This window comes from Eucalyptus grandis, chromosome 1 (genome assembly GCF_016545825.1).
Source record: "Eucalyptus grandis isolate ANBG69807.140 chromosome 1, ASM1654582v1, whole genome shotgun sequence".
Classification (NCBI taxonomy): Eukaryota; Viridiplantae; Streptophyta; class Magnoliopsida; order Myrtales; family Myrtaceae; genus Eucalyptus; species Eucalyptus grandis.
In genome coordinates, this window is record NC_052612.1 from 48,455,477 (window position 1) to 48,468,403 (window position 12,927).

Sequence of the window (12,927 nt, forward strand, 5' to 3'; positions counted from 1 at the left end):
TCTTTGCACAAAAAATAATAATAAACAATAGAGTGAATCGTTGATGAAACTAGAAATGAGTTACTCACACTAAACTTACCGGTTATGAGCTTGTTTGTTTTCCAATTAAGCTAAAGCAACAAATAATTTTACTTCCATGCCAAATTGAAAAATAATATCCAACTTTCGAAGAAATTACAAAACAATATCACGTGTAAATATACGTGTCGATATTTATATACTTTGAAAGTTTCGACTGTTTTGAGCTAAAAAAGAGTCGAAACATGAGTTTCATGAGATTTAAATTAAATAGGTTGAGAAAATTAATTCGGACACATTTTAAGTCTTTAGTTCTTGATAGAACAATGTTACATGTATCAAGCAACCTTATTAAATCGTCTTACCAAGCGACGAGACACTGATGCTAGAATGGCACGTACTTCAAAACCCAATTTTTAAAGGGGTAAAAAACTCTTAATAAATTTTCTTCGTGCAACTACCATTTTTCACCTTATTGATGCAGATGCTGGATGCTACTATATCCCACCTACTCACTCCCGCTTCCACGACTCGACGAGATTACTCAACTCAACGCTGGACGACCCGCCCGACTCAGAGCAGCCTTCGCTTCCTCCTTCAAAGACTTCACTCGTTCCCTTATGATCTCACCCTCCTCCGACTCCATCAGCTCCCTGACTCGCTTCTCCACCTCCTCCGAACTCTCCAGCCCGCTCTCCTGTGAAGAAACGAAGAACAAAAAACACAAGATGTAGAAGAAAGATTTCTGTATTTCTTTGAATCAAAGAGCAAAGCAAAGCATACATTCAACTGAGAGCTTTTACTTCTTCTCTTCAATTACTCTCTTCGTCTCTCTCTCTCTCTCTAAGCTATCCTCTGTATTCTATCTTCACACACTAAAAAACCAGAGTACCTTTTTCAAGAGACCTGAGGAAGAAGACGATAAAAAAATGAACAGACTCAACACCGGCTTAACAACTTCGGTTTTATATCTAACAGAATAACCGCCCTAATGTATTAGAACACGTGTGTTTACTTTTGAAGTCTTCAAGCTCTACAAATACGTGTGATGAAAAAACAGACTCTCTCTTCATGTTGGTCTTGGATTCACTATCTTCAATGCTTCCTCCTTATAGCCACAAGCATAGCATCAGTCATCACGAACACAACATCAGCAATCACGAACTTCTTTTTCAGCTTCTTTTTCCTTATGCATTGCCACAGATGCTGTCTTCAATTCACTATCTTTAACATCCCCCACAAATTGGGAGGGGGTAAACACCCCAAGCCCAATTTGGTGCGAAGAGTAAAATGTAGGAAGCGAGGTAAAGATTTTGTAAAGATGTCTGCAATTTGGCGAGTACTGGGAGTATAAGAGACAATCAAAGATCCGGAAGCAACCTTTTCACGAACAAAATGAAAGTCTACTTCAATTTGCTTTGTGCAAGCATGTAAAACAGGGTTAAGTGAGAGAGCAATAGCTGACTTGTTGTCACAAAAGAGAGATGTTGGAGCAGATAAACTAATGCCAATGTCTCGAAGTACAAAACTGACCCATGTAAGATCAGCTGTAGCTGAGGCTAAAGCTCGATATTCAACCTCTGTTAAGGAACGAGAGACTGTAGATTGTCGTTTTGTTGACCAAGAAATGAGGTTGGAGCCAAGGTATGTACAAAAGCCAGTGGAAGATCGTTTGGTAGTACTACACCCTGCTTAATCAGCATCAGCAAAACCATACAAATGCATGAAGCTGTTGGAATGAATGGTTAGTCCAAGAGCAACAATGCCTTTCACATATCGTAGAACCCTTTTGAGCTTGTGAAAATCACCTAATGTGGGCTGCTACATCTTTTGACAGAGAAGATTAGTGGCATAAGCAATATCTGGACGACTTATAGTGAGATACTGAAGTCCACCCACAAGACTTCAATACTTAAGAGGATGTTGCAATAATGTGTCATCAATTGTCATGGCTGCAGACCGTAATGAGAGAGGAGTAGAAATAGGTTTGCAGTCTTTCATATTAGCTTGAGTAAGTAGATCAAGAGCATATTTGGTCTGAGAAAGAAATAAGTCTTGTGAAGTTTTTTTAGCCTCAATTCCCAGAAAGTAATGCAAAAGACCAAGATCCTTCATATGAAATTGAAGGCTCAGTAGATGAATCAAGTGGGAAAGTAAGTGAGCTGAGCTACCAGTGAGCACAATATCATCTACATAGAGCAATAACGGTATGGTGTCTGAGCCATGATGAAACACAAATAATGAGGGATCAGTGGTGCTACAAGAGAACCCATTCTCAAGGAGGAAGTTACTGAATTTATCAAACCAGGCTCGTGGTGCTTGACGAAGACCATACAAGGATTTCTTAAGCAAACATACATGATGAGGCTTTTGAGGATGTATAAAACCTGGTGGCTGTTGCATATACACTGTTTCATTCAAAGTGCCATGTAGGAAGGCATTCTTAACATCAAGATGATGGATTGGGCAATGCTTTGTCATTGCCATAGAAAGAACAATTCGAATAGTAGCATGTTTAATGACAGGACTGAAGGTCTCTGTGAAATCAATACCTTATTCTTGATGAAACCCCTTAGCTACTAGTCTAGCTTTGAGTCTATCAAGCTGACTATCTGCAGTAAGTTTAGTTTTAAACACCCACTTGCACTTATGACATTCATGTGATCGCCCGAGGCACTAATTCCCATGTCTGGTTTGTGTATAAGGCATCCATTTCATCTTGCATTGCTTGATACCATCCTCTGTCTACCAGTGCAGATTTGACTATTTTTGGTTCGAGAGGAACTTTATATTCAGCCAAGCATGCATATTTAGGATTAGGTTTGACTATCCAGATTTTAATCTGGTTTGCATAAGATGAACAGACAATATACCTTGTGTGTTGTTTGGAGAACTGCTTTGTGCTTGATCAGTATTGATCTCTAGCAATGCTAGCATAGAACATATTGGTTCCTCAATATGCATTTGTGGTAATTCAGTAGACTCTGATGCATGAGTGTGGATATTATGTATCAATCCAATATCTTGCAGATGTCCCATATGTTCATTGCGCTTAGGCTGAACTTGTTCTATAGTTATAGAGTCTAGAAAGGTTACTCCATTTGTCCACTGTTTGTACAAGTCTTTACCTTGATGATACTCAATTGGTAGTCGATTGGTGAAAGGAAAAACCGATTCATCAAATACCACATGACGACTTACATAGACATGTCCATTAGTGGGTAGAAGACATCGATATCCTTTATGTCTTTCACTATATCCCAAAAATATGCATATAAGAGATCTTGGATCAAGCTTATGTTGTGCATATGGTCTGAGGCAAGGATAACAAGCACATCCAAAGACCTTTAAATGTGTATAGCTTGGTTTTTGTTGGTACAATTTACTGTAGGGTGAATTCATATGGAGCTTTGAAGTAGGAAGCAGATTAATGATGTAATTTGTTGTCATGAAGGCATCTACCCAGTATTTTAAGGGTACTTTGGCATGATATGGCATCGCTAGTCCTAACTCGACCACATGTCGATGTTTTCTTTCAGATAGTCCATTCTGTTCTGGTGTATAAGGACAGGAGATGTTCTATTTAATTCCACATTGTTATAAATAATTCTAAACTCTGTTGCTGGTGAACTCACCTCCTCCATCACATTGAAAGATTTTGATCTTATGATCAAACTGATTCTCGACTTGCTTTTGAAACATGACAAAGATGTCATAAAATTCTGACTTCTGTTTCATTGGATACAACCAACTATATCGAGAGAAATTATCCACAAAAATGACATAGTATCGAAATTTTTGAAAAGACTGAACTGGTGAGGGTCCCCAAACATCACAATGTATCTTTTCTATGGGAGTATTAGATGTATAGTCTGACATAGGAAAGGGTAAAGCTAAACTCTTAGCAATCTGGCAACTACTACATATGCTTTGAGTTCTTGAATTACATTGAATTAGGTGTTGACTCTGCAAATACTTCATTGTTTTTAAACTAGTATGTGCCAGCCTCTGATACCACAAGTCTTCTCCTACTTCGTTTTGAATTTGAGTGAAGAAAACTTCTGTGACTTTAGGGTCGACTTGATACAGTCCCTTGACTTTCCTTCCTAGCCTCACTATTGTATTGTTGCAGTTGTCCTTCAGATATACCCCATGTTTGTCAAAAATAAAAGAATAGGGATAATCATATGTTAACTTCGAAACATAAAGTAGATTTTTCTTTATTTTAGGGACTATCAATACATCATTTAGTGGTAAAGAGCTAGTTTTTGTATGCAATAAGCCATCACCAACACGGGAGATTGATAAACAAGAACCATCTCCTATCATAACAGTATCAGTCCCACTATATAAAGAACAATATTGAAGCATACCAGGGTCTGCAGTGATATGAGCTAAGGCTCCTATATCTGGATACCATTCAGTGCCATGAGAGTCTTCAATGTGCATTGCTGCTAGTGCAGTTGGTATTTCATCTGCTTGATATGAATTATCAAAGCGATACCAACATCTAAGTGTTGTATGTCCTAGTCTTTTACAGATTTGGCATTCTAATGGACTATTATTTGCTATTTTCACATTCTACATATTCTGATTAGATGCTGCACTTTGTGGCAGATATGACTTAGTGGCTTGATACTTTTGAGAAGGATTTGCATGGTTTGAACCCCTGTCCATAGTTAGACCAGTTGTGTGACAACTTGTTAACCTAATCTTCTTGATTCAAATTCAGGTTATTCATCCTGTAATGTTGATTTCTTCCTGTCTCAACATAGTCATTACCACGATCTCTAGTATTCATTGTACGTCCCTTGCCATAGCTATATATCCTCCTCGACTATTTCCTCTTTGATTTCTGAAGTTAGAGTTTTGCACAATTCCAACAGACTTTCTTTGGCCATAGTAGGCTAGATTAGGATTATATTGGTTCACAGAATATGTCTATAGCCTGGTTTCAAATCTCTCGAGCTGAGAGATAACCTCATCATAATCTAGTTTAGGTTTTAAGCAATACATTGTTGTTTTGAAACTTTCATATTCTGAACCTAATCCCTCGAGAACACCAAACATCTTGGTTATCTCATCAACGGGTTTTCCAATGGCATTAAGTTGATCACAAATGGACTTAAACTCTTGAAGATAAACATTCAATGTTCTATCTCTTTTCTGACATGCTTGTAGTTTTCCCCTTAGTTCGAATTCTTTTGCCACTGACTTTTGTGTGAAACGATTAAGAAGAGTCTGCCATACCTCATATGATGTCTCTAGCCCGATGATCAAGCTTAAAATGTTCTTAGACACTACTCCACTTATCCAATATGAGATTAACTGATCAGTCTTCATCCAATCTGTATGATCAGGATCCACCACTTTTGTTTCATTACCTTCAATCTCAACCTGCATCATTTGAGCTGGTGGTGGTGTTTCACCATTGATGAATCCAAAGAGATCCTGACTTCGCAAGAACCTGTAAAACTGTGCTTGCCAAAGTAGGAAATTATCTTCAGCTAATTTTATTGTAACAAAGTTGGCAATATTGACATGGATCGGAAATGGATATTTCTGTAAATTTACTACCATTATGTATTTCCATAAACTTTTGAAGGTATGCTTTCTCGACTACTATCAAACAGAAACCAGATTATGCTCATGATCTTCTTGCTGTCGTTTGGATCACACAGACTTTATAAGACTTCGAGTAGTATAGTAGAGGAAGCTAGAGCTCTCAGGAAGGCTCTGATACCATGTGAAGAAACGAAGAACAAAAAACACAAGATGTAGAAGAAAGATTTCTGTATTTCTTTGAATCAAAGAGCAAAGCAAAGCATACATTCAATCGAGAGCTTTTACTTCTTCTCTTCAATTACTCTCTTCTTCTCTCTCTCTCTCTAAGCTATCCTCTGTATTCTATCTTCACACACTGAAAAACTAGAGTACCTTTTTCAAGAGACCTGAGGAAGAAGACGATAAAAAAAATGAACAGACTCAACACCGGCTTAACAACTTCGGTTTTATATCTAACAAAGTAACCGCCCTAATGTATTAGAACGCGCGTGTTTACTTTTGAAGTTTTCAAGCTCTACAAACACGTGTGATGAAAAAAATAGACTCTCTCTTCATGTCGGTCTTGGATTCACTATCTTCAATGCTTCCTCCTTATAGCCATGAGCATAGCATTAGTCATCATGAACACAGCATCAGCAGTCACGAACTTCTTTTTTAGCTTCTTTTTCCTTATGCATTGCCACAGAAGTTGTCTTCAATTCACTATCTTTACCATCTCCGACTCGTTAACTGGCGGGGCGATCTTGATTTCCTCCACCATCAGCCCTTTGGTCTGCTGCTACTCCGCGTAGAGCGGCCACACCACCATCAGCACGCCGGCACACACTGCCGATGGTGGCGTGGCCGATGAATGGATTGATGATCGAAGCAACAATAGCTTGGATTGGATTGATGAAAGAGCATCAGCACAAGAAGAAGGAAAGAAAGAAAGAAAGAAAATGAAGCGATGGCTTCTTTGTCGCTCCACTGTGGACTCTACTTCTTGACTTGTATGAATAGAATGAATGAATTGAGTATAAGATGCGAAAACGCAACTTTGTCGCTCCACTGTGAACTTTGCTTCTTGACTTGTATGAACAGAATGAATGAATTGAGTATAAGATGCGAAAACGCAACCCCAAAATCTCCATAACTAGAATAAAAAACACATGTAAACAAGTATAGAGATTTATGTACCTAATTTGGACTATTGTTCTTGATGCGAAATAGCGATGATCTAAACTCAAGAACTTCTCTTTCATTGTCCTTTGTATACCTTAATGAAATAGCCTCTCACCCTTAATGAATTAGTATACGCTACTTTATGAGGATAATTGTGTGTGTTAAAGTTAAAGGAAAAATTTCCAGCCAAACCTTCTCATTATTAGTTAGGTTTAAGTCGGCCCACACGAGCTAGCTCCATATTAGAATAATTAAAAAACATTCCATCTCATATTTGATCAATCCCATAAAATGTTAAATTATAATATCAATTACTGCAGCTCACATTAAAAATACTCTTACATCGAGGTCTTGTCTTCTGTGCTTCGCCATTGCTCATGAAGCTCCTCTGTGGGGTTAGGATTTGTGGGGGAAGAGCAAGATGGGAAGGGGAGGTTGGGTTCCATGTAAAGAGAAATTCTCATAATGTGTTTTCACATCTTTAGATTGAGGAATTCGCTTTTCTAATTTTATGCATAAATGTTTTCTTTAATCAAAAACTGTTTTCAATTAAGTAGTAATTTATTGCAAACCAAATAGGTGAAAATCTAAAAAAATTAACTTTTAAAAAGTATTTTCAATCAAATAAATACATGTTTTGATTTATTACATTGTTTCGTAAGGTACTATGATAAAACTCTTAGACGTCTGCAGTTATAAGTATGATGTGTTTAAACATCCAATAAGCTAAGTAGCACTGATCCTAACACGTGACACTTGATATGACACGACATGATACGACATGTTGACACATCGTTTCTAAAAAAATAAAAAAATTCGACACGTTATGACATATTGTATATTAAATATATATATATATGTATATATACATAATAAATTATTATTTTTACAATTATTTCAATCAAATTAATTTGATTCAAATTCATAAATGAATAAATAAATAAAAACCTAGAATTAATTTACACTAAAAGATATTAATCCACCATTTATTAATACCATCTATTATTTCCATTTGACAAATTTAACTCCATTTTAATAATTCATAAAACTTGGAAAAAAACAAGTAATTCACATTCTAGACTCGTGTGTCAAACATATTAGAAGAAAAAAGAAAAAAAAAACTTAGGAATTGAAATATGTATCACAAAAAGTGAAAGTCTGAAGAGAAGAGAAGATTCAAATTTTCTTTTTCCCTATTCATTATTTTTATTATTATTTTTCATTTTTTCATATATATACATTTTGACCATTCATTTATTGAAATTTTTTAAAATTAACCTCACGTGTCGGGAACTCAAATGTTAAAATTTCGATTCAAGTGTCGAAGAATGTCGGAAAAATTGATCAGGTGTAAGATTTTTCGACACGTGTTGATCAAACGTCGCGAGTGTTAAAAATATCAAATATATCGAAGATCTAACACGACACGATAACTTTCGAAAAGTGTCGGTGTTTCTTAGTCAACAAATATGTGTTGCATCGATTTATACGTGAGTTTTGTAAAATAATTCAAATAAGTGATTTTCACCAATGATTGGGGGGGTGATTTTGTGGCCTGGACGGGCTCGAGTAAGGCTGCCAAAGGAAAAAGGTTACGGGTGCTGGCAATCGTCCACTTATGTTGTCAGAAAATTCGTGATGTGACGCGAATAAAATTGTGGAAAATGGTTGGCCTAATCATGATGGAAAACGGACAATCAACTGCTAGCCACACATTTTTCATGAATTTTGCTTGGAAATTTCGACACCCTTGCGTTGGTGGAGAAAGGACATTTCGTGGCCATCCTTTTTTTGGTCAAACGCGGCATCCTTTGACTGTTAGTACAACCCTAAAGTATTCCAATATAGACATGCATGTGTCTATAGTTAGCTAAGTTTTATCCACATCTTATATCAACGTCTGTCTACGTTAATTAAAATTTTCCACACTTGCCTACTTTCGTAAACTCGGTCAAATTTGAAGTCACACGGATTTTATAAAATAAAAATTGTAAATGTAAAAGGAGTTATAAAAAATAAAATTAAGAAAACTTAATTAGAAAAAAATAAGAGTATGGGGACAAAAAAATTCTTGTGAGGACTTCGGGCATGTACTTTTACGGCTGAGGGACTGTTCAAGATTACTCATAAACGCAAAATCCGTGCTTAGCAAGAATTCCTTAACTTGCTCAAATATCTAAGAATCATAGCTTGCAATGCTGTAAATGGGTACGTGGCTGCGTACTAGTTGTTGTTATAAAATCACGTCCTTTTCACAAATGCAAAGAGATACCGTATAATATATTGCATGGTCTTGGATATTCTAGTGCTCTTTACACATAATAATAATAATAATAATAATAATAATAATAATAATAATAATAATAATAATAATAATAATAATAATAAAAATAAATAAATAAATAAATAAATAAATAAATAAATAAATAATAGAGTGAATCATTGATGAACTAGAAATGAGTTATTCGTACTAAACTCACTGTTTAAGAGCTTGTTTGTTTTCCAATTTAGCTAAAGCAGCAAATAACTTTACTTCCACGCTAAATTGAAAAATAATATCCAAATTTTGAAGAAATTACCCAAAATATATATATATATATATATATATATATATATATATATATATATCACTTGTAAATCTACGCGTCGATATTTATATAATTTGGAAGTTTCGATCGTTTTGAGTTAGAAAAGAGTCGATGTGGGATTTAGATTTAATAGGTTGAGAAAATTAATTCAGACACATGTTAAGTCTTTAGTTCTTGATAGAACAATGTTACACGTATCAAGGAACCTTATTAAATCGTCTTACCAAAAGACGAGACACTGATGCTAGAATAGCACGTACTTCAAAACCCAATTTTTAAAGGGGTAAAAAACTCTTAATAAATTTTCTTCGTGCAACTGCCATTTTTCACCTTATTGATGCAGATGCTGGATGCTATCACGCTACTACATTCCACCTACTCACTCCCGCTTCCACGACTCGACGACATTACTCAGTTCAACGCTGGACGACCCGCCCGGACTCAGAGCAGCCTTCGCTTCCTCCTTCAAAGACTTCACTCGTTCCCTTATGATCTCACCCTCCTCCGACTCCATCAGCTCCCTGACTCGCTTCTCCACCTCCTCCGAATTCACCAGCCCGCTCTCCGACTCGTTAACTGGCAGGGCGATCTTGATTTCCTCCACCATCAGCCCTTTGTTCTGCCGCTGCTCCGCGTAGAGCGGCCACGCCACCATCGGCACGCCAGCGCACACTGCCTCGAGCACCGAGTTCCACCCGCAGTGAGTCACGAACCCGCCCACCGAGCTGTGGCTCAGCACCTCCACCTGCGGCGCCCACGTTTTCACCACCAGGCCCCTCTCCCCTGTCCGCTCCAAGAAGCCCTCTGGCAGAAGCGAGCTCAGTTCCGGGTCGGGCATCGCTGACGTGGCGGTTTTCTGGTCTGCATCATGTGGGGGGTTGCGGACCACCCACAAGAACCGCTGGCCACTCCTCTCCAACCCTGTCGCTATTTCCTTCAATTGTTCAACCGAGAAAACACCCAAGCTTCCGAAACACAAGAACACGATGCTTCCTTTTGGCTGCGAGTCCAGCCACGTCAGACAATCCGACTTGCCGGTGCCGCTGCCCTCTTTCTTTCCCTCTCCGCTTGTGATCAGCGGCCCGATGCAGTACAGCGGAGGCGTGGGCCCGTCGGGCACGCACTCTCCGTCCCTGATCGCTCGCACCGCCCTGGGCTCGAGCTTCTCGAACGTGTTGATTATGATCCCGGCAGACGTGGCCATGTTCTTGGAGCTCTCGAGGAAGAGCTCATAAGCCCTGTCGTTGCGGTCTTGAATCGGCTTCGCGACGTCGGAGGACGGCAAGGGCGGGGTCCCCGGGACATGAAGAACGGCGTTGAGGTCCTTGAAGCTCTTGGTGTACAGCTTGTGAAGAGTTGGGAAATATAAGAACGCGGTCAAGACGCTCGCGCCGGAAGTGAAGAAGTAGTAACAAGGGATGCTGAGCTCACGTGCGACGCTCAGAGCTGAAGCGCAGAAGAAGTCGATGATGAGGCCGTGAACGATGTGGTTCTTGGAGATGGAGGTGAGGGCGGCGTGGACGTTGGGGTTGTTGAGGCGGAGGAGCTCGAGGGCGAGGGTCTCGTGGTGGGGGAGGTGGTGGAGAAGTCCGGTGGGAGGGAGGTGGGGGAGGTGGTGGAAGGCGATGGAGGGGCGGGCGGTGGAGACGGAGGCGATGTAGGAGGTGGTGGAGCCGGCGTTGTAGGCCTGGCTGGTGATGAGGACGTGGATGGAGAGGGAAGGGCGGTGGGAGAGGAGGAGCTTGCCCAGCTCCACCATGGAGATGAGGTGGCCGATGGCTGGCGATGGATACAGCACCACTGCCTCCTCCATCTGATGTGTACGAGAAAAGCGGTGTCGAGAGAGAGAGAGAGAGAGAGAGAGAGAGAGGGAGAGGGAGAGGATTCTTGAAAATGCGTGTGATGCGTTGCACTTTTGTGGGAAAGCAGGCATAGGATCGGTTGTTTTCTTTTTGGGCTATTAATTATGTGGAATTAGTTTGAGTTTCACACCTGCTTTTTCCGAGCAGAATAATCAGTGGGGAAGCACTTCTTTGAATTTTCAGCTACGTCATTTTCTATCTCTACTTTTACTCGGCCAAAAGTAGGACCAGAGTCGGTAGAAGGCGATGGCGAGAAATGAGTCATTTTTTGTCTCACATATTTCGCGGAGATGTCTAGAATCCACGGTTGTTGAAGAAGGATGGAATGTTGGAGTCAAAACTGAGAAGGAGAAAAACTAAAGGGTGGGCCCCCTGTACACGTGAATTGACCAGAAGTCGAATGTGAACTGCTCGGCACTTGTCAAGTGTGCAGTATTTTCCTGAGAAAATAGTACGTATATTTGTGTGAACTGCCAGCGGAACAGAAAAGAAAGGACGCAAGCTTCCGACACGTATTCAAGTGAGGCCGAAACTATCATTACAACACTCTCGCAACGGTCAAAAGCCATGACTCACCAATATTCTCCCTCCCTCCCTCCCTCTCGAACAGTATAGGCCAAAAATCGAATCTCGATACAGGTCTCTCTGGTTGGGAATTGGCCGAATCGTGCGCTCGGAAGCTCATCGTGGAGGTTTGCCACACCAAGAACTTGATGCCCAAAGACGGCCAAGGCACCGCGAGCGCCTATGCCATCGTCAACTTCGACAGCCAGAGGCGGTGGACGAAGACCAAGTTCCGGGACCTAAACTCGCAGTGGGACGAGCGGGTCGAGTTCCCCGTCCACGATGCAGAGTCCATGCCCTCAGAGATTCAGGAGATCAATCTCTGCAATGATAAGAAGACCGGCAAGTGCAACAGCTTCCCGGGCAAGGTGAAGATTGCTGGGAGGGGAAGGCGCCGATCAGACGAGGGCTTGGTAAGAGAGAGAGAAGCGTGCAGGGGAGGAAAGTAACATTTAGGCCCACTTAGACACGTGTTGGAAGTTCATGTACCTTCTTATTTGTTGCGCAATAGTTTCTCATATTTTCATCATAAGGCAAGAGAGTGGGAGAAAGCGACTCCATGTCCTTGCTTCCGACTATGAAAAGTCGATTTGTCTTTTGGGATAGCTTTTGGCTCACCGCAACTGATTTAGATCGTTACCAAACTATATATTATAATATGACTAATCCATGAATCAATATTGTGAGTGAGTCATGGTACTCGTAGACCTAGCATAATTCTTTTTTTCACTATAGATTGCCGTGCGTATTTGTCTTTTTATAGTTTCACATGTTCACTGTCATAAAACTTGCCCGGGAAAATGTGAATATAACCCGGTGCAACTTGTGCGAACTAGATAGGTTCTAGAATAAATGAAAGTGGTTGTCTGATTCAATTTTGATTACCAATGGTTTTAAGTACGTACTAGGACATTAAAAGTGTCGTTCATATTACACTTACTTTAATTCTAAGCATATTGTATATGTATCAATTCAATTCTAAAATTTTAAGTTGTTTCAATGTAATCATAAGCTTTTGATAATTTGTCAATTTAGTTATTCCTGCTAATTTTGGCAGAAAAATGCTGGCATGAACAATTTTGATTATGTAAAACTTTTTTTCTGAACTTTTTGTCTTTATTCTTTTATTCTTTCCTCTCTCTTTTTTTTTTTATTCCAACTCTTGGCTA

General features: G+C 39.6%; 1 protein-coding gene across 2 annotated transcripts; it reads right to left on the bottom strand.

Moving 5' to 3' along the window:
• Nucleotides 1-355: 355 nt before the first annotated feature.
• On the bottom strand, nucleotides 356-11,278 carry LOC104448052 (UDP-glycosyltransferase 88A1). Of its 2 annotated transcripts, XM_039301351.1 has the most exons (2): nucleotides 9,871-11,278; nucleotides 356-688 (listed from the first exon to the last, which is right to left on the bottom strand). In XM_039301351.1, the coding sequence occupies exons 1-2, from the start codon at nucleotides 11,263-11,265 to the stop codon at nucleotides 563-565; spliced, it is 1,521 nt and encodes a 506-aa protein (XP_039157285.1). In that variant the 5' UTR covers nucleotides 11,266-11,278; the 3' UTR covers nucleotides 356-562. The 2 variants fall into 2 exon arrangements, with proteins under 2 accessions (XP_039157285.1, XP_010060137.2); XM_010061835.3 differs by lacking the exon at nucleotides 356-688 and having other exon boundaries at nucleotides 9,467-11,273.
• Between the last annotated feature and the right edge of the window lie 1,649 nt (nucleotides 11,279-12,927).

Bases quoted from the DNA above. Each gene is read 5' to 3' on its own strand.
- LOC104448052 (XM_010061835.3), bottom strand. From the start codon at position 11,265: ATGCCTGCTTTCCCACAAAAGTGCAACGCATCACACGCATTTTCAAGA.